Raw genomic sequence first — 24,568 nt, 5'->3', positions numbered from 1 at the left:
ACAAATCATTTTCACAAACATGCTTATGAACTCACCAACATTTTTATGTTGACCGTTTTCAAAATAACTTGTATTCTCAGGAAACCGTTGAAGCAGGATGAACGAAACAAACTAATGAATATTGTGTGATATTTTGTTTCATCGTACTCTTACTATTTTGGCATGTAATATTCAAATACAATACTCGATGTAAACAATGAATGTTGTAATATTACATGTGTGATGATGATGATGCTATGTTTCAATTATATTCACTGTAATGATATTTCAAGATGAAGGTACGCGCAAGCCCCCAGACGTTTCCGCCGTCTGGTTCGGGGGTGTGACAACATCTAATTCAAGGAAATTATTATGTTTAATAAGAAGTTATTATTCTTATTATTCTTAATAATTAAATTTTGTTTTGTAATTAATATTGTTTGGACAATTATTTTTCCTTGAATCATTCTTACTTGACTCGTTTGGTGCAGATAAATGGCATATCATTTAAAGTTCTATGAAAATCACAATGTTGCTGGATTTCTTATGGATCCTCATGCTGCTCATCGAGAATTCAAATATATGATTGTGGGCTTGAATAATTGTAAAATTTCACACGCGTTACGTTCTAATCTAGTCGTTTTCAAGGACCTAATTGTTGATTTCTGGAAAAATGTCTCTGTGAATAACAAGGGTGCAGGTGGAGCTGGCACCATTGAATCTGTGATAAAGGGAATTAACATAGTTATCTCTGAACAAATTATTCGAGATATGCTTGAATTTGGTGATGATCCTGCATTTCCAACTGAATATCCTGCTAGTAAAGTGAAGGAGGTGCTTGAGAAAATGTGCTATGAAGGAACTTATTCTCCAACTATCAAGAAGCAGCTGCCACCTTATTGAAGGTTTCTTGCACATTACTTTGTAATTTGTATTTCTGGAAGGAAGTTAGGTTTTGATGAGATTTCTCAGACTGCGACCTCAACTATTGTCGCTCTATCTATGAACTGGGATTACAACTTTTCAAAGTTTGTCTTTGAAGAAATGAAAAGAAATCTTCAGGGGAAGAAAAAGGATCAATTCTTAATGTATCCAAGGTTTCTTCAAATGATCCTAAATGAAAAATATTCTCAAATTGAGAGGTCATATGACACGTTGGAGTTGAAAGCTTTGGGTCCCAACACTTTTGGACTCATGAAGCAATCTAGAAAACAACTAAGATCACTTTTCGAGGAACAAGAGAGTTGGTTAAATTTGGAAAGTTTGCTGAAATGGAAGATGCTCAGATTGCTAGTACTCCAATTGCAATAGTAGTTGAAGAATATGCAGCTCCAACAAGACCAAATCTCAGTTCCTTGTTTGAGATTTCTGATGATGACGATGACAATGATATTGATGATGATGTTGGTGATACCGACGATGGTGATGATGGAATAGATCTTCGTATGCATGTACTACCACAGAAGTTTGCTAGTAAAGGTTTGGATACTCCAGTTGAAACTGAAAAGGATGTAAATATTTTCAAGCAATCAACCGATCCCACACCCGATTAGATGGATGCTCTCATTACTCAACTACAGTGAACTGCAAGGAAGCCTCCCCAAGCAGTTCCTGTTATTTCTGCTTCTCCATCTGAGAGTGATAAAATTGATTCAGACGCCTCCTTATTGCCAAGAAAGCAAAGACGCAACAATCCAAGACAGGGATTATTTTTTTCTGAACCAGTACAACCATCAAGCCCTACTGAAGAACCAACCCTATTTTCTCAAGATAATCAAAGTTTTTCTATAGGACTAGCCCAGATGGCTCAAGATGATCTAAGCCCTATTGTAGAACCAGTCCAGGTCTCTTAAGATGATCAAGGTCTTTCTATGGAGCAAGCCCAAGTCGTTCAAGAAGATGCTCAAAGCCTAATTTTTGAACCAGCCCAGGTTCAAGATAATGTTTAAAGTCTAGTTTTTGGCGAAGGTTTCATGTTTTTGGCCAATGAAGAAACGTTCGCCTCAGGAAGTTCCTCTGCTCCATCACTTCCAGAGCATGATGCTGCATCTGTCAAGCTAGCTAGGATACTTGCTTTTCAAGATTCTATTTCTCAATCCAAAGGAAAAGGAATATCTATCGGCTCCAGACAAGGGAGTGATGAAGATTCTCATCAAATTATCTCTGAGCTTAAACATGAGATTGTGTCTTTCAGGAAGGAATCAATAGAGAAGGACTTTCTAATTGGTAATTTGGATGTATGAGTATCTAGTCTTGAGAAAGAGAACTCTGTTAAAGATGCGAAGATTTCTGAACTTCATGTAAATCTTGGTGGTATAGCTGCTTTAGTCCTTGACTTGTTACAACGTTTACATCAAAAGTTTGGTGATGATTTCCAACCTTTGAGCTCTGAAGGTGAAAAGATTACAACTTCTACTTCTAATCCAGTTAATCCATCTTCTCAAGGTGTAAGTGAGAGGGTTGTTAGACCTGCTCCAGACGCGAATCTTGACACTTTTTTATCTTTTGGTCCTTTTTCTGCTCAATAAAGGAGAGAGAAGCAAGCACGGATTGAGGAGCTAAAGGGGAAGATGTTGGTTATAAAGCATTCAGATCAGAATGTTTTAGGTGATCACCCTGAAATGTTTTTAAGGGAAACAGGAAAGGCTTTTATTGACAAGTATGGAGATCGATCTGGCATTTTGATGTGGGGATATGATGCTGACAGGAAAATGTGGGCGGTAAAGCGAAAGAGCAAGCGAGCTGAGTACTGTGAGAAGCCAATTGACTTTATGTCCTGGACTACAGTTGATCTTGCTGAACTTAATCATGCTCCCTTCCACAATCCAACTAATAATTTCGTGGCCTGGGATTTTAATAGGTTTCTCGAGACTCAAATTAAAAATAAGTTTGAGGGCATGCCTACTGCTTTATCGTTCATGAGAATGGCTAAAGATGATTGATCATCAAACTAATCAAACCTCGGTGAACGTCATGTAGCCACCCACAAAGAAAGTTAAAAGGATTCCAGTTCCTAAACGTGTTTCAGAAGGCACTTTGGACTCAATGCATTTTTGGGTTTATGATGAAGCTACCGCATCTGCGGTAATCAAGCTAAAGAAGGGCCAATATCGCATTGTCGATCCAAGTGGTTTGTTAAAGTTTGGAGAACGTGATATTCATACTTTTTCACATTTTCAGCTTATTGTTGAGAATGAATTTTTTGAAGCTGCTGGCAAAAGTTTCACTAGAATGGTTGCCACTATAACTGAGAAGAAGCTGTGGGCTGGGGCACTTGATCATTATGATGTTCATCTCATAGACAAGCTTTAAAAGCAGCCAACATTAAACCAAGGGGGAGATTGTTGGGTTATATTTTTGTGGTTTGTGCTGGGCTCATAATTCCTTAGTGGGTCTAGTTTGTTTTTTGTTTTTTGGGCTTAGGTTGTTAATGCTTTAATGGGTCTGTATGTGTTCACGGTTAGTTTAACCGTGAAAACTTAGTACTTATATGGTGTTTACGGTCTTGATGGGCTGGAGTTTTGACACCTTGGACCGATATATATATATATATATATATATATATATATATATATATATATATATATATATATATATATATATAGTGTTCCCAGCCGTGACTTAGTAAGTAGTTTTTGCCCATTGTTGGTTCACGGCTGAAGTCAGAAGGTTTAATGTACCACTAATCAATAGAATCATGTGTATTGAATGTTATTTTCGTGTGCTTGAATCTCTATTTAGTTTATATTCCGTATTTGCTAAATAGATTGATTGATATTGCGTAAGATTCATTGTTTTGGGACTTACAAGGGCGATATTGTCAACTAAAAATGAAAGTGTTGATGAGATTAATTATAAGTTAATCGAACAATTTTCTGGCGAGCAAAAAGTTTACTACAGTTTTGATGAAGCAGAAGATGACAAAAATAACTTATATCCAATGGAATATTTGAACTCGCTAAATGTTAATGGTATACCCCCTCATTATATTCGGTTAAAAACTGGGTGCCCAATAATACTTTTCAAAATATCGATCCCTCAAATGGGTTATGTAATGGCTCCAAATTGATATGTCGAGCTTTCCAACGAAATGTCATTGATGCAGAGATAGCTGTTGGTCAACATGTTGGAAAAAGAGTGTTTTTACCAAGAATTCCTCTATGTCCGTCTGACGATGAGGTGTTCCCATTCAAACTAAAGAGAAAGCAGTTTCCAATTCAGCTTAGTTTCTCTATAACAATCAATAAAGCTCAAGGACAAACAATTCCAAATGTAGGTGTTTTTCTACCAAAATCGGTATTCTCACATGGCCAACTTTATGTGATGTTGTCCAGAGAAATATCACGTGTCAATACCAAGGTATTAGTAAAGCCGGAAAAAATGTTTGATAATGATGGAATCTACACATCAAACATTGTGTACAAAGAAGTTTTATGTGATTAAAATGGTACAATCAATAACTTATAATTTTACAATTTCTTCAAATATGTATCTTAGATGGTCATTTGATGTTTAATGCAGGGCTAGCATATGAAGCAACATGATTGTAGATTGGTGTACTTTATATATTGGACATGTTACAAGTGTACAAAACTACATGATTGCAGATTGTTGTTATTTATATATTGTAAAATCAAGTATGAACTATTAGATGAAATTCCAAATGTATACTCAACTTCTGTCGTGTTGTATGACTATGCACCTAAAAAGAAACTATCCGTTGAAATGAACTATTCGACTCAAAATGGTCAACCAAAAGGCCGCAATGAATAGCTCACGTCTAAAGGAAACTAATCATCACATTAAAACTATCTTTTGAAAGAAGCTCTTTGCCGCCCGACGCTTAGCGCGGGTAAACGGCTAGTATATATATATATATATGTATATATATATATATATATATATATATATATATATATATATATATATATATATGCTAGTTATATTCAAGGTCCGTACTAAGCACGACCCACAATAGGTAGTTTGGATATTTCTTTCCATTCTTTGATCTTGACCAAATGTAAGTACATTGCTGTTAAGTATGGAATTCATCGTATGTTGTTGTTAGCACTAAACTACCAAGTATATTGTTATGATTGGCAAGGAAATGAAAAAGCATTGCTATTATTGGTAAGGAGGGGAAATAACATTGTTATCATGTCAAAAAAGTAAAGTATATCAATTATATAGGCAAAATGCTTAAAATCTAGTGTTGTTTCATGCAAATTCCAAATTTGCCCTTATTGCTTGACCAACACGTCAAGCTTGTCCATGACTCCCATGTTACCTACATAATTGATATTTATATAAAATTATCAGCAATTAATCTTACATTATTACTGTCTGGGAAAATGAAAGTATGTTGCTATTATGGTTACAAAAATTTAAGTATGTTGCTTACAAGGGTCCATTTTAAAGCACTTTGTTTATTCTGGTAAAAATGGTGAACTCCATTGCTAAATGGTGTAACTTCCCCTTCATCTTTTAAAGAGCAATATGCATACCCCAACACATATACACATCAACACACAGTCGTTGTGTGTATGTGTGGTTGTGTGTTTATTTTTATTTCACCCCCATTTTGATAGTTTTACATAAAAAAATATCCATATAAGTAAAAAGTTCATTCAACAACCTATAAAGCTAGAATTAAAGATAAGTCAATATCCTGGCTTGCAAATAACCTTGTAAAAAAGTAACATATAAAGAAAACAATGGTTTACAAAATATTGAAGGTCTATAATTTTAAGTTTAATGAATGAGCAAATTGCAGGTAACAAAAATATACTTACATTTATTTCACCAAATATAACAATTTCATCCAAATACATAGCAATTTCTAGCTTATAAAAAGAAACAAAAAAGATGAAAGTACAATGCTATAATTTGGTTGATTTTGTAATGTAAAATTTTCTTTACAAAGAAATGAAACCAATATACCATATTAAATAAAACAAAAAAATTACATTGCAAGTTCTTGCTTCGACCTCTATAAAATATCTCCAATAGCTTGTTCCTACAATCACTCGATGCTTGAGCTTTGAAGACTTGTTGATAGAGATTTCTATTTATTGAATCTTGCACTTATAATATTAAAGATGTAGGTCAACACCAATAACTTGTCTTTGCACATTATTGTTTATGGAAAATATAGGAAACATTTGTTTTTTCATCACTTTATGATTTAAGCGCATAATTAACCAGTTTATGTAATGATTAAACCATTATAACCAGCTAGTAGCCTTGGTACGATGAGAGGTCCTTATTACTTTATCCCATGTATCATCTCCTCCAGGGGTAAATCATTTGGGAAGTAATGGCTTATTTCTCCTTGGTTTATTATAAGACTTGTTAGAACTCAATATCTTAGATCCCATTTGTACAAATTTCATGGAAAGATGCCAATTCTAATATAAGTTATGACCAAAATACTCGAAGAACTTGAAACAATAAACTGCACAACGAAAGTAAATCACATTCCCCTCCCATAGTCTGCATTAAGTTATATTTCCGTGTTAATAGCTCTGTTTTAGGAGAGACGACAATAACAAGATGGTCACATTGACTCAATGTATGTGTTTGCAAATAAGAATACCCTCATAGTGATTTTCTCGAATTAGAGATCAAACCCTGTAAAGTAATTTCTCAATTTCTTCATCAAATTCATCTGTCAATTGAATGATTTATTAGCCGATTATATTTTTGGATATTATATATTTCAATATTGTATTGTTGTCAATATTTTCTGGTATTATTTCCTATTATACCCCCTCTATATTTGGGGATCCGTTTGTATTTATCCCTATATAAATAGGGCATTGTTGATCACAACTATTCGAAGATTCAGATCCTATATTTGTTGTTATGGCATCAGAGCCATAAACCCTAAATTCAACGGTCACCCTTTCATCCAAAGCTATAGGTTTGTTTCATCTGTTTCACTGTATATATCAAGAGCCCTTCTATGTCATTGTCATGGGCAGGGATGATGCTAGTTCAAGTGAAGTAAAGGCCACAACGTTACATCCTGCATACACTGTAACGAACATCCAAACCAAGATACGAACTCTGGATGGTGTCAAAGTTACGTACTCTTCATGGATAAAACTATTCCATCTTCATGCCAAAGCTTACAAAGTTCTTGATCATACCGATGACACCCCAAAACCAAAGGAAACTGATCCCACTTATCTTCAATGGATCAAAATTGATGCCATCGTCTTGCAATAGATTTATCGTACATTGTTCGATGAACTCATGGTTCGAAATTTGGAAAATGACGCTACTGCTCAAGATGCATGGAACAAAATCAAAACAAAATTTCTTAACAATAAGGGATCACGTGCTGATGCCCTTGAACAAGAATTTTCTAATCTCACCTTGGCTACGTGTTCATTGATGGTAGCCTATTGTCATAAATTAAAAAATCTAGCAGACCAAATGGAAGATGTTGAAAATCCTGTCCTTGAAGCAAGACTTGTTTTGCGTATGGCTTGTGGGTTACCACCAAAATTTGATGTCGTTGGGGCATATATCAATCAAAGGTCTCCATCATGTGAGACGGCTCATAGCATGCTGCAACTGGAAGAACACCGACAAACATCTAGGCAAAATCAAACTCATACAGTCATCACTGCTTCTTCTGTTGACCGATCATTTCAAAACTCACACTCTTTCAATGTGGTCAGACTCCTAACTTCAATAACTACTTGGGGTAGAGGTGCAGGCATCCGCGGTCGATGTCCACCTGGTTATGGCCGTGGCGGAAGTTTACGGGGTCGTAGAGGTTGAGGCCAATCAAATTGGAATCAAGGAAATCAATGGCATCAACAACATTGGGACATCTCACAACCATGGAATCCACCTGCATCTCCATACCCCTCACATGGTCCGACCCAGCCTACAAGTCATTAGGCTAATCACACATTCAGAACCAGCCTAGTAGTCGATCCAACATCACAACAGGGGCCTAACAACCACCTCCGACACGACCAACTAGTCCGATCGCTGCTCCCATTCTCCAATTTGCTGGTTATTCTGACTATGGTCCATTAGATTTGGCACAAACAATGCATCAAGTGCATCTTAACTCCAATTACCAGTCTTGGTACATGGACTCAAGCGCCTCGACCCATCTCACATCTGACTAGGGTAAGATCTTAAGTTCCATGACTACTTCTCTTGTAACCTCGATTTTTTTGGAAATGGTTCTGGTATTCTGATTCATGGGTTTGGACATTCTTCTTACACCACCCAATCTCATTCATATGCCTTGAAAAATATTATTTTTACTCCCTCCATTAGTAAAAACCTTTTATCTATTCATAAATTCACTATCGATAATCAAGCTTAAGTTGAATTTGACTCATCTGGTTTTTCACTAAAGGAACTCAAGACTGGAGCTCTTCTTTTTGGCATGATAGCACAGACGATCTTTACCCCTTCACGACACCATCCAATCCGTTTGCTCTCCTTGCATACTCTCACGATCGATGACATGCTCGCTTGGGTCATCCGAGCGCTCCTGTTTTAGATTTACTTCGTTCTAAAATTTCAATTTCTTGTAATAAACCTACAAATTCAACTTTATGTAATGATTACCATATATCTAAACATACCCGGTTACCTTTTTATGATTCACAGTCTATTACTTACGTACCCTTTGATATTATACATTGTGATATTTTGACATCTCCAATCTTAAGCAAATCTGGCTACAAATATTATATGGTCCTCATCGATAATTTCACTCATTATGTATGGGTCTACACTCTCAAATACAAATCTAACACCTTTCTTAGTTTTACAAAATTTCACAAACTCATCCAAACTCAATTTAACCGAACCATTAATTCTTTCCAATGAGATCTCGGTGGTGAATTTGACAATAATGAATTTAAGTCGTTTGCCCAAACTCATGGTCTTGTCTTTCCGCTCTCTTGCCCTCAAACATCCGAACAAAACGGATGTGCTGGACGGATGATTCGTCGCCTCACTAACATTATCCGAACCCTTCTCACCGACGCATCTCTTCCCCAATCCTTTTGGGTTGAAGCTCTTCACACCGCTACATACCTACATAACATCCTTCTAACGAAACACCTCAATTTTTTTACTCCTCATTCTCTATTTACGGTCGCCAACAATCATATGACCATCTTTGCACCTTAGGGTGTACTTGTTATCTCAACATCTCTGCCACTCAATCTCATAAACTCCAACCACGATCCGTTAAATGTGTTAATCTTGGATAACCGGAAAACTTTTGGGGTTATCGATGCTTTGATCCTTCCACCGGTAAAGTTTACCTATCCCATCATGTTACATTTGATGAAACATCTTTTCCATTGTCCAATACCCCTCCTTCCTCCACCTCTTTCGACTTGTTCGATGACCAACCTCTTCATGTTTTTCCACACTCCACTCCTACACCATCTACCACCCCCACTCAACCATCAACAACACCATTCCATACCCTATCCACCTCTCAACTACCCATCTGGACCTACTCACGTCGCTCAAAACCAACCACCTCCCCTCCATCTGCTCAATGAAGCTCTCTCCTGTCTAAAACACCTCCCCCCCACATCCACCCCACCTCAATCCACCTCACCTCAATCCCACCCCTCCTCCTACTCATCGGATGACTACCCGTGCATGAGTAGGTGTTACCAAACGTGATTATCTGTTTAAACCTTCATACCTCATCTACCCTACCCATCTCTTTAATTCCTAAGTCAATCTTTGCCGCCATGCCCGATCCTTATTGTTTGCAAGCCATGGAAGATGAATTTTGAGCTTTATAGGTAAATAAAACATGGGAACACGTTCCCCGACCGACCGACAACCTAGTTATTCGGTGTATGTCGCTGTTTTGTAAAAAGTTTAAAGAGGATGGATTGCTTGACCACTATAAATCATGCCATGTGGTTAATGGGAAATAAAAAACAGTGGGTATTGACTGCCTAGAGACTTTTATTCTGGTCATGAAACCAGCTATTATATGAGTCGTTCTCAGTCTTGCAGTCTCGCAGACATGGCCGATACATCAGTTAGACGTCAAAAACACATTTCACTATGGCAATCTCCATGAGACTGTCTTTATGCACCAGCCCCCAGGCTTTGTTGAATCTCGGTATCCATCCCATGTTTGTTATTTACAGAAATCTGTGTATGGGCTTAGGCAAGCCCTGCGTGCATGCTATACTTGTTTTGCTTCACTTATCACATCTCGGGGGTTTAGAAGTAGTATTTGTAATTCATCGTTATTTATTTATCAAAATGGTCGCCAACGTGCTTACTTATTACTATATGACGGTGATATACTATTGACTGCTTCTAACCCTGCTGTTCTCCGCAACATTATCACCTCTTTGTCCCAGGAATTTGTTATGACTGATCTGGGTCCACTTCGCCATTTTATGGGTATCACAGCTACTCACGATGAACATGGTCTTTTTCTGTCACAAGCATCTTATACTCGTGATATCCTTTAATGAGTTGCAGTGGTCTCTTGTAAACCATGCGCTACACTAGTGGATACATCCACCAAAGTTAGGGCTACTGATGGTGAACATCTTGCTGATGGCACTCTCTACCGCACTCTTGTAGGTGCCCGCCAGTATCTGTCACACCCTAAGACCGGAACGACGGAAACGTTCGGGGGTGGAGGTCGTCATGTTTAGCATCACAAGACATGCATCATAGTAATCAAAGTAATGAACAACCAGTTCATTAGAAAGAAAGTGTTTACGAAGTATGTGGTTACATAACATAGACTACAAAGTAAATAACAAAACAAGACTTGAAGCTATACTGCTCCATCTTCTGAATCCCAGTATGCATACCTTTCTACTGGTCTCCTGAGAATACAAGTTGTTTTGAAAGTGTAGATCAACATTTAAGCTGGTGAGTTCATAAGATTTTAGTGATGGAAGTAGTTGTAAGAAAGTTGTAGTAAGTTATAAGTTCTGTTTAGAAAAGTTTGCCTGTTCCTCCAGAAAATCCTATATTTCCTGCTATGTTAAAAGATAAGTAAAAATGACTCTACAGTCCTTTCTATGAGTATTAAATGGATACAATTTATATAAAACTCAGAGTAAACAAAAAATCGGTTGTGTGTATCTTCCCTAAGCCCACAACCAAACAAGGAACAGGAAATAAGGCGGAAAGCACACATCCCATTGTTTGTTAGATCATTGTTGTATATAACCCTGACATATTCACTTGGTACTCATGGAGTTAACTGTAATAGTTCCTTTATATTTGATGAAAAGATTCTTTAAGAAAACCCTTATTTCTTTTAGTAAAAATGGTAACCACAGTGGTTCCTTCTATAATCACTTAGTTTATACTACCTATATATAATCTAATTTCGAATAGATAGTTAATTGTGTGAATCTGCCGTAAGCCCACAACCAAACAAGGAACAAGAAATGAGGCAGAAAGCACACATCCAACTACCTATCGGGTATTAATTATATATAAACCTGATGTATAGACTTAGGTATTATAGAGTTAACCACCTAAGGTCCTTTAAGTTTATATTGGTTTAATAAAATTGATTAAACCCTTTACTTGTAAGTTTCTAGTTTTGTCTACCAAATGTTCTATTTGAAAAGTATGTTTTGTACTAGAAAATGGTGCATTGAATTTGTATACTATGACCTGGCCCATACCTGGTACCCCTTATGATTACTTGGTGTATACGAAATATATATGTAGCTAAGATCGGATAGATAGTAGGTTGGGTGAATCTACTCTAAGCCCACAACCAAACAAGGAACAAGAAATGAAGTGGAAAGCACACACCCTACTACCTGTCGGATCCAAATAATATATATCCCTGATGTATACACTAAGGAATCATAAAGTTAGCATTACATGCCCCCTTTCTACTGAATGTACTAGACTCGACCAATCTGTTTGTCATTTGTAAATTGTAAGTTTTTCCCTAGTTTATAACTATCTTAACTCGAAAATAGTTTGTATTAACTTTCAAGTGGAACTGTCACAATATGAAAGTAATGGGAAAATGTAAGTACCCAGTTGTCTTTTGAATTGACATCCTGACGTACTGATTACCTCAAAAACATGTATTTTTTTTATTAAGGTCATAATGTGATGGATAGTACCCATACTATCCGCTCTCCCTGCTAGAGATTCATGGGACCAAACATGACTTCCGCAAACAAATTGCTTGGCCGCGTAAATTTACATTAAAGTTATATGATCATGTATACCCAAGTTACTATCACTTTTTGTTTAGAACAATGAGTTAGTGATTATTGGTATAGTTAGATCCTGTAGTGTTCTCCTGCTATAGCGTTTAGTGTGTTCGTTTTGTTATAGTACCTTAGCATGTTCTTTCTGTTATCATGTATAGTGTATAGTATGTATCTATGATGTATTGTATCTACCTTCCCGTTTCTCTTTATAGTATTCTCTAGTATCTAGTATGAGCTGAACCTCTAAACTATACCCCTTATAGTTTACTAGTGTTTTACTTGGATTGTTATTGAAAAGACTCATTTTACTACTAAGTTATGCTTGTACTTTAAAAACGGAGTTTTGTTAAATTATAAAGTAACATAACTTTAAAAGAGTTTTTGAAATGTTTTGATAACTTATAAAGACATAAACAATCTTTTGAAAGATGTTTATAACAAACATTTACACAATTATCATTGTGTTCAACTTGCATTCCCACCCTTAAAAGCACTTAAAACAGTTAAAAGATTCATTATAGGGGTATGAACTCACCTTATGTGAGTGATTCAAACGAATATGCGTGTAAGGATGAGAAGTTCCACGAATGAAGTCCCGAAACAAAACGAGTCCTAAATGACATATATGGCAGGTATTTGCATGAGTAAAGTGTTTATAAGCAACTAACAGGCAAGGAAATACCCTTTGGGACTAGGAAACACTTGGACCAAGTGTTTGAATCACATGTGATTCATCCAAGGGATGTTTAAGGCCACTATTAGGTGTTTATGGCCATGGAGTTTACGACCGTAAACTCATGGTAGAAGGTGCATAAGAGGGTGTTTGAATGCTAGGGAAACTTGATGGATCATTGCTCTACACAAGGATGAGCAAAACCAACTTATTGGAAGGTGTTGAGGTGTTTACGACCACACCATAAAGTGTATGGCCGTAAACTCTCCAAATGGTTTCATTTTGGGTCATAAAGGCAAGGGGTTTCAAAGGTTCAAGTGTTCCAAGGGTTAGCAAGAGTCTAGAAGTGTTTAAGGCTCAAAACATGACAATTACAAGGGTTTACAGTGTGACAACCCGATATTTTTCAAATCAATGTAACATTCAAAAAGTCAAATATAATGAACTATTTGGAATCAACGAAATTAGCTTCAAAAATGAAGTGTTCTAACATCTTAGTTGGAATGCATAAAGTGTTAGATATCGTGCCAAGGTTTCAAAAAACATAAAGAACACTCAAATCTGAGTTATAACTAAGGAGTTATGACCACTCGAAAATCCACGACACACCTGGTAAAACACCGCTAAACGTAAAAAGTGAAACTTCAATAAAATGCTTTTTAGCCTTAAGTATCTAAACGAAAGTCATAGATTACGTTAAACCATGAGCATACATGAAAAGAACGCCCAAATCTGACTTCGTATGAGGAAGTTATGATTTTTCTAGGTTTCGGAACAGCATAGACAGCTAAAAACTCGAAATAAAGATCGAACGATATTTAGCCGACGCAAACTAAACGAGAGTTGAAGGTCTCTAAAATATTAGTACAATGGTAAAAAAACAGACGAAAACGGACGTCTCATAAAGAAGTTATGGATTTTTAACGGAATTATCGTGTCCCGGCCTATTAAATAAAATATAATTTAAAATAAATTCAAATATAGCCAACGAAGTATAAATCAAAGTTGTAGAGTATTTTCTCTCCTTCGTGTGGATATAAAGAACGTCAAAATCGAAGCTCGTATGCGAAAGTTATGGATTTTACAAGTTCGAGGTACACAAAACAAAACGATTTACGGCCAGCGTACCCTCGTACGCCCAGCGTACTCGGATGCTAGGCTCCGGACCGTCCACGTTGCACCCTACGCCTCTACTCCATCCCTTTCAACGTCCGACAGTCGAAGAGGCGGTCATGCATGACGCACGAGTACGCCCAGCGTACCTAGGGCCTCCAGCCAGTATAAAAAGGATGCGAGGGTTCCGGGCATTTGTGCTCATTTCTCTCTTCTCTCTTGCAATTACTCACCGTTTAGCATCTCGAGACGACCCCGACACCCCGGTTTCATACCCCAGCCTCGACGAAGGTCCGAAGCCCCGAGATTCTCGAGAATCTCGCCACTTTCAGGTCGATGTGCCGCCCGAGAAAAAGCTCGCTTTCTTCGAATCGTCACACTTTCGAAGTGAGTTCATACCCCTACTTTTTCACGTATTTTTCATGTTTTAGGGGGTAAATACAAGTGCAATACGAAAAAAACATATCGCTTTATATAGATTTAAATACAACATCTACATTTTTAAATACTTCGATATTAACATTATACTTTACATGGAAAGTTAGTATTACATCGAGTTATTATCACCAAATGGAACACACTTTCAGAAAAACTATAATGGGTATAGTTTGCGGGTTACTCATTACATCCTTACGTAAACGTTGTGAAAATGAAATACTTTCATATGCATGAAATATAGACTTTCTTTTTCGTAAATCTATTAATACTAAGTGTTGTGAGATATTCAACTTCAACGTACTCTCAAGTATGCATTTCAAGTCCTGTATTATAAACCATAATCTCTTGGAGGGAAAGCGTGATATATGTGTATAGATCTATACGAGATTGACAATCCCGCACCTAAAATGTTAGCTACAGTTAGACCGACAGGTCTGGGGTGACAAACGTCATAACACTACAACGCCGGAAGAACGTTGTTACATGCAGTATGGGTCATTAGCATGGTTATAAAACTCACACGTAAGTATTAAATAAGTTTGATTTATGAGACTCTTGAATGCATTCAGTAAATACATTATTTTGAGCATAAATTCACTTTCATCATTTGAGCACGAAAGATACTAATGCACTCCAACCTTTGGAACTTTTTCAGCTATGGGAAGAAAATATTAGATTTTCTGGAAAACACATTCATTTATTTTTACTAAAAGACATACAAATTTTAGTAGAAAAACACTTATGAACTCACCGACTTAATTGTTGACACTTTTTCAAACTACTTGTATTTATCCGGGAATCAGTAATACAGGTAACCATCAGCTTTTGGAGAAGGAACACTAAGGCGTCTATTATCAAAACATTTTAAATCATCATATTGTAATATTCTTTTGAAACATGTATTACACGTAACAATGTAAGTTTTTGTTATATATATGTGATGGTTGTGTTTACTTTCTTTACAGTATTCAACTATTATGATACTACGTGAAGTCACCCATCCCCGAATATTTCCGCCATTCTGGTTTGGGGGTGTGACAGATTGGTATCAGAGCATTGTTTATATTGAACTAAGTATACCGAACCACATAAGATATACAAACTATAAATGAAAAGGGACCAAAAACCCTCTGAAAAAACGTTTTCATAAACGATACTTTTAATAAATTAAAGTGATATGCATTTTTTTATTTATAAAAGTATAAGTACGCGCATGCATCAATCGCGTATCATAGCAAAACTTTATAAAAGTATTAAGACAAGTTGCGACACTACGACTAGGCCTCGGGATATGTAATCAAATCGAGAATAAATATAGTCTGATCAACTATATTTATCCTGGATGTGACTGTCACACCCCCGAACCAGACGGCGGAAACGTCCGGGGGCTGTTGTGCCTCAATTGAATACCATCACAATGAATATGCATGAAACATAACATCATACAATACCAAGCATTGGAATATTACAACTGGTTGCGTTTACATTCAGTACATAGTTTCAAAATATTACATTCTCAAAAGTAGATTGTTCAATACTAGTTAAACAAACAATAAGACATCACTGAGTACATTTTTCCTTCAGTTTACCTGTTACCTGAGAATACAAGTATTTTGAAAAACGTCAACATATGAAATGTTGGTGAGTTCATAAGTAATGTTTGAAATATAGTTGTTTGCATTGTTTTGAAAATCTCCCGAAAATCCGATATTTTCTGAAAAGAACTTAGTGTAAAAAGTGTGAAGATCCGTAAGTATGCTTGTTTGTTTTCTATAAATGTATAGAACAATTTGTAAAACCCGGTATGTAACTCATCGGTGTATTAATGGAAAACCCTAGGAAAACCCGATGTTTTCCTAATACTTTGCATCAAAAATTTATATCTTGTTATTTCGTTACGACAGGTGTATTCATTGAGCTCCGGAGTCGTTAGATTAATTGTGGATTGTGAATTGTTGTAAACCTACATTAATGAAAATGACTAGTTGACAACCGTACAAACGATCCCTTAGGCGTCGCTCGCACTATTCACTTAACCCAACCACCCGGACTCATGTAGCCCCACAATCGAGGAGAAAAAAAGAGGGTGCGAAGCCCCGGTATTTCTCTACGTCGTTCAAGGCTATTGTGAATGCGAAGGGCCCTTAGCCCGACTCGCATTGGTGAATTCTCGACTTCGTTAGCAGTACCGAAGGACCCTTGGGGACCAGCATCACAATTGCCATTGAAAGTCCTTTTACACAGAATTAAGTCGTATTAGACCCAACTACATGTAAGCAGATTTCCTTCGGGCCTAAAGATCATGTCATTGGGCTAGCTAGGCCCAACAAGCATGGTTTGAAACTTTTGGGCCCAAGGACGGTGTATCAACGTCTTGTGTATTCTCATGTGTGTATTGACTTTCCAAATTTTCCGCGTGTGTATTGAAGTTTCATCGCGTTAGTAATTTCGGATTCATTATTGTTTCGAGACCGAATCAATTCGTTTGATAACGATTTTTGGTGTTGTTGTGTATTGTGATTTGTCGGTAGTCGCAGTGTCAGTATTTTATCGCAACGGATGTACTGATTTAAACATTGAAATTTTTCTGTTTACAGCCCCTTTCTTTTGTAAATTTATCGTTTCAACCCTTTGATCAAATTAATTTCCGAGTTAGTCCTTAAACCATTTGTCTTGGCATTTTAATATCAAAACTTGTTGTAATTGATATTTTTCAGCACATTTTTATTTGAAAATAGTTTTAGTCCCTCAAAATGCCGTTTTCTCGGCTGTAACCTCCCTTTTTCGCAGTTTTTACATTTTTGGCCCAAATTGGAAAATTTTTGCAACTTTGGTCCCTTTTAATTATGAAAAGCATTTTTAACCTTTGAAATGGACTTGGAACTCTAGTAGTCCACTGTTTTACAGAAAAACACAGTTTCAGCCCCTCAAATTGGAAAATTTCGCATATTGGGCCTTATTGGGCTGAAAATGTCACTTTTAGCCCATTATGCTTGAGATTTATATTTTTAATCCCTCAAAAGAGTGTATTTTCAGAAAATACATTACTGAAACTGTATTGACTCATCTTACCCATCAGAAATTGTGTTTGGTCATTTTGGGCCCTTTAACTTTATATTTTTAACATTTTGAGTCCAAAAATTGAGTTTTTAGCCCAAAGAAAATGTTATTAAACAACTTGGTTATTTTTCTTGAAATAATTTGTATGTAGTAATATAATTTATGCAAGTATCATTTAACACAAAGTATATCTCGATTTTTAAGGGTTTTTGACTAGATCCAACATCATAATCACACAAAAACACAACTTTAAGCATAGAAATCACACAAGGCATACAAATACACATAGATCTACACATTTGCTTGTATTCGCCCCCCACAAAACTTATAAAACCCGAAAAATAGGGGGTATGAAGCTCACCTTGGGTGTGGTTTCAGTTTTGGAGAGGATTGGAAGAAGTTTGAGGTGATTTTCGGCCCTAGCACACTATGATGAAGATCTCGGCCTTGAGGTGATTCTAGGATGCAAGATCATGATTTTTGCATGGATTAGGAAGAGATTTTTGATAAAACAAAGAATCTAGATCATAGATCCAAGCATAATCTTACCTTAGATGAAGAATTTGTGGAAATATCCCCTTGAAAACCTTTTAAGTTTCGAGATCTTGATGAAGAGTGGAGGGAGTTTTCTTGAGAGAGAGTTGTGAGAGAATTGTGTGTGTGTGTGTGTGTAATCGGCCGAGAGTGAGAGAGGAAGAGAAGAAGAGAGTGGTTTGCATGGAGAAATGAGACTTGCATGGATGTTTGAGGTGTAAAGACTTGGATATCCCCCATACAAAAGTGAGGTGGCATGAAGAAGTCAACCCCCCCTCTTTTCTTCTTGGATTTGGGCCTTGGGTCGAGAATTTGGAAAGGAAAAAGGTTTTTGGGCTTTACTGCCCCTAAGCCCATATAGAAGTTAAGTTGGATGATTTTTGGTCCCAAAATAAATATAATATGATTTTTTTTACACTTGGTTGGGCTAGTTTAGGTTAATCATGGTTCATAATTTTTAATTTATTTCATTCTAGGCCCAATATGGCCAAAAATGTTGAAATAATTGGATGTGGGTCCAATTAGAGCCCATTTAAAGGTTCTAATCCCATGATAGTCAAATTGGAGGCTTATTGGCCCAATGAGTCCAATAAGGAAGTCCTAGTCCAAAATGGACCTAACAAGAACTTCTAGGGTTTCCAATTGCTTGTTGACCATTTGTAGCACTTGTATGGTGTATTTGTTTGAAAATTTGATGTCATAGAGTAAGCATCATACATGCTCTTTAAGTTTTTGATTCTTCATTATACTTGAGTGTAGAGATTACATGACACAAAATTTCTAGTTGTGACAGTGACCAACATATGCCGAGAAATGGTTGTAGTGAGTAACAAGTCAAAAAAACTTATCAAAGAAATAACTAGAATCAAACTTACAAATTTGAAATACTATAGGAGTATTGTATAGAACCATAAGAGCTACAAAAAAAATTGTGCAAACCCCCAATATTTAGTTAAAATTAGGAAATCGTCAAATAAATATTTTCTTATCAAAAATTACTTTTCTCCCAAGTTTTCTTACCACTACTTCTCGACCAGATAAAATGGCAGGATTTCACATTCCCGGGGACCCCTACTATCCCAACCAAGGAAATGGAGGTTGGATTGAGGATGACCTAGAAGAGGATTCCGAAGAGGAAATTCCCGAGGAAGAACCAGAAGAGGAATCTGAAGAGGATCCTGAGGAAGAGCCAAATGAAGAATCAAAAGAGGAAGGTGATGGTGGGAGCATAGACTCGGAGCCTGAAATCTACAACCCTCCCCGAGGAGCAGCAATTCACCGACGAGACTTTCAGGGCCCGACGCCCCGTTGGGCTATGGATCTGAAGCAATGGAGTAGGGAACAAGGGCAACACCCACCCTATGGCATGGTGCGAAGCTTTTATAACCTCTGCAACGGGGGTTCGGCTGACAGGGCCTTCCCTGTCATGGTTCGTCGCATTGCCAACCAAGGCGAGGAAGCAAGAGCAAATGCCAACCAAATCTTGGACATTGTGGCCACCGCTGCTGTCACTGCGGTACATCTTCGTCGTCTGGACGAAGAAAACAATCGAACAATGGAGCACACCTTTTCCCTTCAGAAAGACATTACTGCTACTAGAGCTGAAGTAAGGGGGTTCCGTGAGCAACAAGCCGCAATGGAAAGGCGTATCATCGAGGCTGAACGTCAAGTAGCCCGAGCTAAGACTTTCACAACTACCTACCATGGTCCACAGTGCCCTACCCGCTCGGAATAAAACGTGTACTTTTGACGCTATATTTATATCTATCGGCTAAATGTTGGTGTTACCTTTTCTTGTATAAATGTAAACCCGACGGATTGTGAATAAACAATTCGGAGGACGGAATGCTGTCAAATTTTCCCATTTTCAATGATGTAACCTAGACCTATAAAAGGTAAAATTTTCCTGATCGTTGTATCATATACTAATATCAATGAAATTGACACGCATTTATTACTTCCTTGAGTATCCCATTAATCATACACTTGTTTTCCTTTAAAAGTTTCCGTTAACATACTAAAACCAGAAATGTTCAGAACTAAAATTTATAAACCTTCCTTAATCATTTAAAATGACTTATCAAGTATTTGTCTCTTAACTTATGGCAGAATCATGCCGCCAAGAAGGAGTCCCCGACGTTTCAATACAAACGAAGCGCCAGCACCACCTCCGCCACCCCCACCAACGATGGATGCTGCTACCTTTCAGGCTGCTATAATAGCCGCCATAACCGCAACGATGGCACAAAAGAGTAACAACGGATCAGGAGGGGGGATAAACAGCTTTACAAATGGCCAAACCCAAGGTCGTTCTGGGGAATGTACTTACAAAGACTTCTCCAACAGCAAACCCATCCCCTTTAATGGAACTGGGGGAGTGATGGCTCTATCCTAATGGATAGAGAAAACGGAAGCTGTGTTCGAGATATGCTCATGCCCCGAAGAAATCAAAGTAAAATTTGCCGCCTGTACTTTCTCCGAACGAGCCCTAACGTGGTGGAATAGCCACGTCAAGTCACTAACTCTAGTGGTGGCAAACTCCATGGGTTGGGTGAACCTAAAACGAATGCTACTACGAGAGTACTGCCCAAGAGGCGAGATTCAGAAGCTCGAGCAGGAGCTTTGGGGCCTTACGATGGTAGGCTCGGACAGCGACTTGATAATACTTTGCTTAGTAATGATGATTCTGGCAAGCCAAAAGGTGGAAAGGTATATCTAGGGGCTGTCACCCCAGCTTCGAGGAAGTGTGTTAGCTTCCAAACCCACAACGTTCGACAGCGCCAAGGAACTGGCACAATCTATCGTTGATCATGGGGTCTGCCAAAGTGTCACAACCGTCGTCCCGGAACCAACCAAAGGAAGCACCAACATTGACAACAATGCCAACAACAAAAACAAGAAGAAGTTTTGGAACAAGAGAAAAGGTCAAACTTCACAAGAACCTTCAAAGAAACAAATAGTGGCGGTCCATGCCGCTACTGCCCCCACTGCTGTTCCCGCTACCCCCGCACCAACGAAGCAATATTCTGGGAACCTGCCAAAGTGCAACAAATTCAATTACCATCACCACGGTAATTGTTGGGAGATGCACTGTAAAAACTGCGACAGGAAAGGGCACACTGCCCGTTTCTATAAGGCACCGGCGCGACCAATCATCCAAGTTCCTGGTACTGGAGTAAGCCAGGCATGTTATGGGTGTGGGGAAACTGGGCACTTCAAGAGGGATTTCCCTAAGGCGAAGAATATTGGCGGTGTAGGAAGAGTGCTGGCAATAGGGTAGAACGAAGCAATAGCCGATCCCACGATGGTTACGGCTACGCTCCTCCTCAACGACATTTATGCATGCATACTCTTTGACTGCAGTGCGGAGAGGAGTTTCGTGAGTCATAAATTCAAACACTTACTTAATAAAAAACCCCAAGCACTCAATGAAATATTCATTGTAGAAATGGCAAACGGTAAAATGGAAAGCGCAAACAACATGTACATAGGCTGTACATTAAATTTAAATGAGCACTTGTTCCAAATCGATCTTATGCTAATTACTATAAGAAGTTTTGATGTCATCATCGGTATGGAGTGGTTAAGCCTTAACCATGCCGATATACTTTGTCACGAAAGGGCTGTTCGCCTCAATCTGTTAAACGGCAAAACTCTTGTCATTTATGGTGACAAACCCATCATAAATTTACGAATCATCTCCTGCGTCAAAGCCCAAAAATATCTTCGCAAGGAATATCATGCCTTTATAGCCCACGTAGTAGACAAGAAACGAGAATCGAAAGATATTAAAGACATTCCGGAGGTTTGCATTTTCCCAGACGTCTTCCCAGAAGATCTTCCAGGAGTCCCACCGAAGCGCCAAGTTGAGTTCAGGATCGACGTGATTCCCGGAGCTACCCCAGTAGAAAAATCGCCTTACCGTCTAGCCCCGGCCGAGATGCAGGAACTGTCCAGTCAACTAAACGAGCTGCTGAGCAAAGGCTTCATCAGACCGAGCTTCTCAGCATGGGGAGAACCGGTCCCATTCGTAAAGAAGAATGACGGATCTTTTCGCATGTGCATCAATTACCGGGAACTGAACAAACTGATGATCAAGAACTGATATCCCTTACCGCGCATAGACGATCTGTTCGACCAACTACAAGGAGCAAGCTACTTGTTAAAGATCGATCTAAGATCTGGATATCACTACCTGCGAGTCCTGGATGGAGACATTCCCAAAACGGCATTCCGAACTCGCTATGGTCACTACGAGTTTGTAGTGATGCCCTTTGGATTGACAAATGCACCAGCGATGTTCATGGACTTGATGAACCGAGTATGTCGTCCCTTACTGGATAAATTTGTGATCGTGTTCCTAGATGATATACTTATCTATTTAAGGAGCAAGGAAGAACATAGCCAACACCTCTGCCAAGTTTTGGAAACATTAAGGATAGAGAAGCTATACGCAAAATTCTCAAAGTGCAAATTTTGGATTCGGGAAGTAGATTTCCTAGGTCACGTGGTCAGCAAGGAGGGGATACACGTGGACCCATCCAAAATCAAGTCAATCGAGAACTGGAGAACTCCAAGGACTCCAACGGAAATCCGGCAATTCTTGGGCCTCGCCGGGTATTACCGAAGGTTCATACAAAACTTCTCAAAGATTGGTAAGCCAGTTACTACGCTGACTCAGAAGAGTGTAACCTTCGACTGGGGTGAAAAACAAGACATCACATTCCAAACACTAAAGCGAGCCCTATGCAATGCACCTATTTTAACCTTACCAAAAGGAATAGAAGACTTTGTGGTCTACTGTGATGCGTCAAACCAAGGACTTGGATGTGTTCTAATGCAGCGAGGGAAGGTCATCGCCTACACCTCAAGACAACTGAAGACGAACGAAGTAAACTACACAACGCACGATCTTGAGCTAGGAGCAGTCGTTTTCGCTCTAAAGATCTGGAGGCATTATCTCTACGGCACGAAATGTACAATCTTCACCGATCATAAAAGCCTGCAGCATATCCTCAACCAGAAAGAACTCAACATGCGACAAAGACGGTGGGTAGAACAACTAAATGATTACAAATGTGAAATTCGTTATCATCCCGGAAAAGCTAATGTGGTAGCTGATGCACTCAGCCGAAAGGAATACTCGGGCTGCCGAGTGAAATCCTTAACCATGACTATCCATTCACACCTGTCCACACAAATTAGGGATGCTCAAATAGAAGCCTTGAAATCCGAAAACGTGGCAAGTGAAGCCTTAAGAGGAATGGATAAGAATCTTGAAATCAAGGATGACGGAGTTTGTTACTTCATGAATCGGATCTGGACGCCGAAGTTTGGCGGATTCAGAGATGTTGTCATGGACAAAGCCCATAAGACACGATACTCCATACATCCCGGTTCAGATAAGATGTATTTAGACCTCAAGAAATTGTATTGGTGGCCGAACATGAAAGCCGAAATTGCTACCTACATAGGCAAATGTTTGAATTGCACCAAAGTCAAGGTGGAATACCAAAAGCCTTTGGGATTGTTGCACCAACCAGAAATACCCGAGTGGAAGTGGGAGCGGATAAACACGGACTTCATAACCAAGTTACCCAAGACGATAAGCGGACTCGATACCATCTGGGTGATCGTCGACAGGTTAACCAAATCCGCGCCCTTCCTACCAATCAAAGAAATGGATAAACTGGAGAAACTAACTAGAACATACATCAGGGAGATTGTACGACTGCATGGTGTGCCAATATCTATTATCTTGGACCGAGATAGTAGATTCACCTCGTGGTTCTGGTAGTCACTACATAAATCTCTAGTTATGAGTCTAGACATGAGTACCGCTTATCACCCATAGACCGACGGCCAGAGTGAGAGAACCATACAGACCTTAGAAGATATGCTGAGAGCTTGCATAATCGATTTTGGTAAGGCGTGGGACACCCATTTACCGTTGGTCGAGTTTTCGTACAATAATAGCTACCACACTAGCATCAAGGTTGCCCCATTCGAAGCCCTCTACGGCCGTAGGTGCAGATCACCTCTGTGCTCGGCTGAAGTGGGTGACACGCAACTAGCAAGAGGTCAGGTACCCGACAAAACTCTCACAGGACCGGAGATCATAAGAGAAACTACGAAGAAGATTTCTCAGATCCGGGAGCGATTGAAGGCTTCAAGAGACAGACAAAAAAGTTATGCGGATAAAAGACGGAAACCCTTGGAGTTCCAGGTTGGAGACCGTGTCCTACTAAAAGTCTCGCCCTAAAAGGGGTTAATATGTTTTAGAAAGCGTGGAAAGCTAACCCCAAGGTACATCGGACCATTCGAGATCCTTGCCAGGATCGGCCCGGTCGCTTACAAACTTCGATTACCACAGGAACTCAAGAACGTACACCCTACCTTTCACGTATCGAACCTAAAGAAGTGCTTGTCCGATGAGACCCTCGTTATCCCTCTGGATGAAATTGCAATCAACGAGAATCTCCAATTCGTAGAAGAGCTAGTAGAGATCATGGATCGGGAAATTAAAAGAACTAAACAAAGTCAC

General features: G+C 38.5%; 2 protein-coding genes across 2 annotated transcripts; both read left to right on the top strand.

Annotated features, from left to right (window-relative positions):
• The first annotated feature begins 3,024 nt into the window (after positions 1-3,024).
• Positions 3,025-4,422, top strand: LOC111886186 (uncharacterized). Its single transcript, XM_023882420.1, has 3 exons — positions 3,025-3,239; positions 3,766-3,950; positions 4,085-4,422. The coding sequence occupies exons 1-3, from the start codon at positions 3,025-3,027 to the stop codon at positions 4,420-4,422; spliced, it is 738 nt and encodes a 245-aa protein (XP_023738188.1).
• A 2,814-nt stretch (positions 4,423-7,236) lies between these two features.
• Positions 7,237-7,770, top strand: LOC111886176 (uncharacterized). The gene has a single exon (XM_023882408.1). The coding sequence runs from the start codon at positions 7,237-7,239 to the stop codon at positions 7,768-7,770; it is 534 nt and encodes a 177-aa protein (XP_023738176.1).
• Positions 7,771-24,568: the final 16,798 nt, after the last annotated feature.

This window comes from Lactuca sativa, chromosome 4 (assembly GCF_002870075.4).
Source record: "Lactuca sativa cultivar Salinas chromosome 4, Lsat_Salinas_v11, whole genome shotgun sequence".
Lineage (NCBI taxonomy): Eukaryota > Viridiplantae > Streptophyta > Magnoliopsida > Asterales > Asteraceae > Lactuca > Lactuca sativa.
The sequence above is the reverse complement of the archived record's forward strand: the minus strand, read 5'-3'. Positions and strand labels throughout refer to the sequence as shown.

What these genes read in the sequence shown, in the direction of transcription:
- LOC111886176 (XM_023882408.1), top strand. Translation starts at nt 7,237, where the DNA reads ATGGTTCGAAATTTGGAAAATGACGCTACTGCTCAAGATGCATGGAAC.
- LOC111886186 (XM_023882420.1), top strand. Translation starts at nt 3,025, where the DNA reads ATGCATTTTTGGGTTTATGATGAAGCTACCGCATCTGCGGTAATCAAG. An exon ending in ACTATAACTGAGAAGAAGCT is followed by an intron (nt 3,240 to 3,765) that starts GTGGGCTGGGGC and finishes ATATTGCGTAAG; the next exon opens with ATTCATTGTTTTGGGACTTA. An exon ending in GAACTCGCTAAATGTTAATG is followed by an intron (nt 3,951 to 4,084) that starts GTATACCCCCTC and finishes TCATTGATGCAG; the next exon opens with AGATAGCTGTTGGTCAACAT.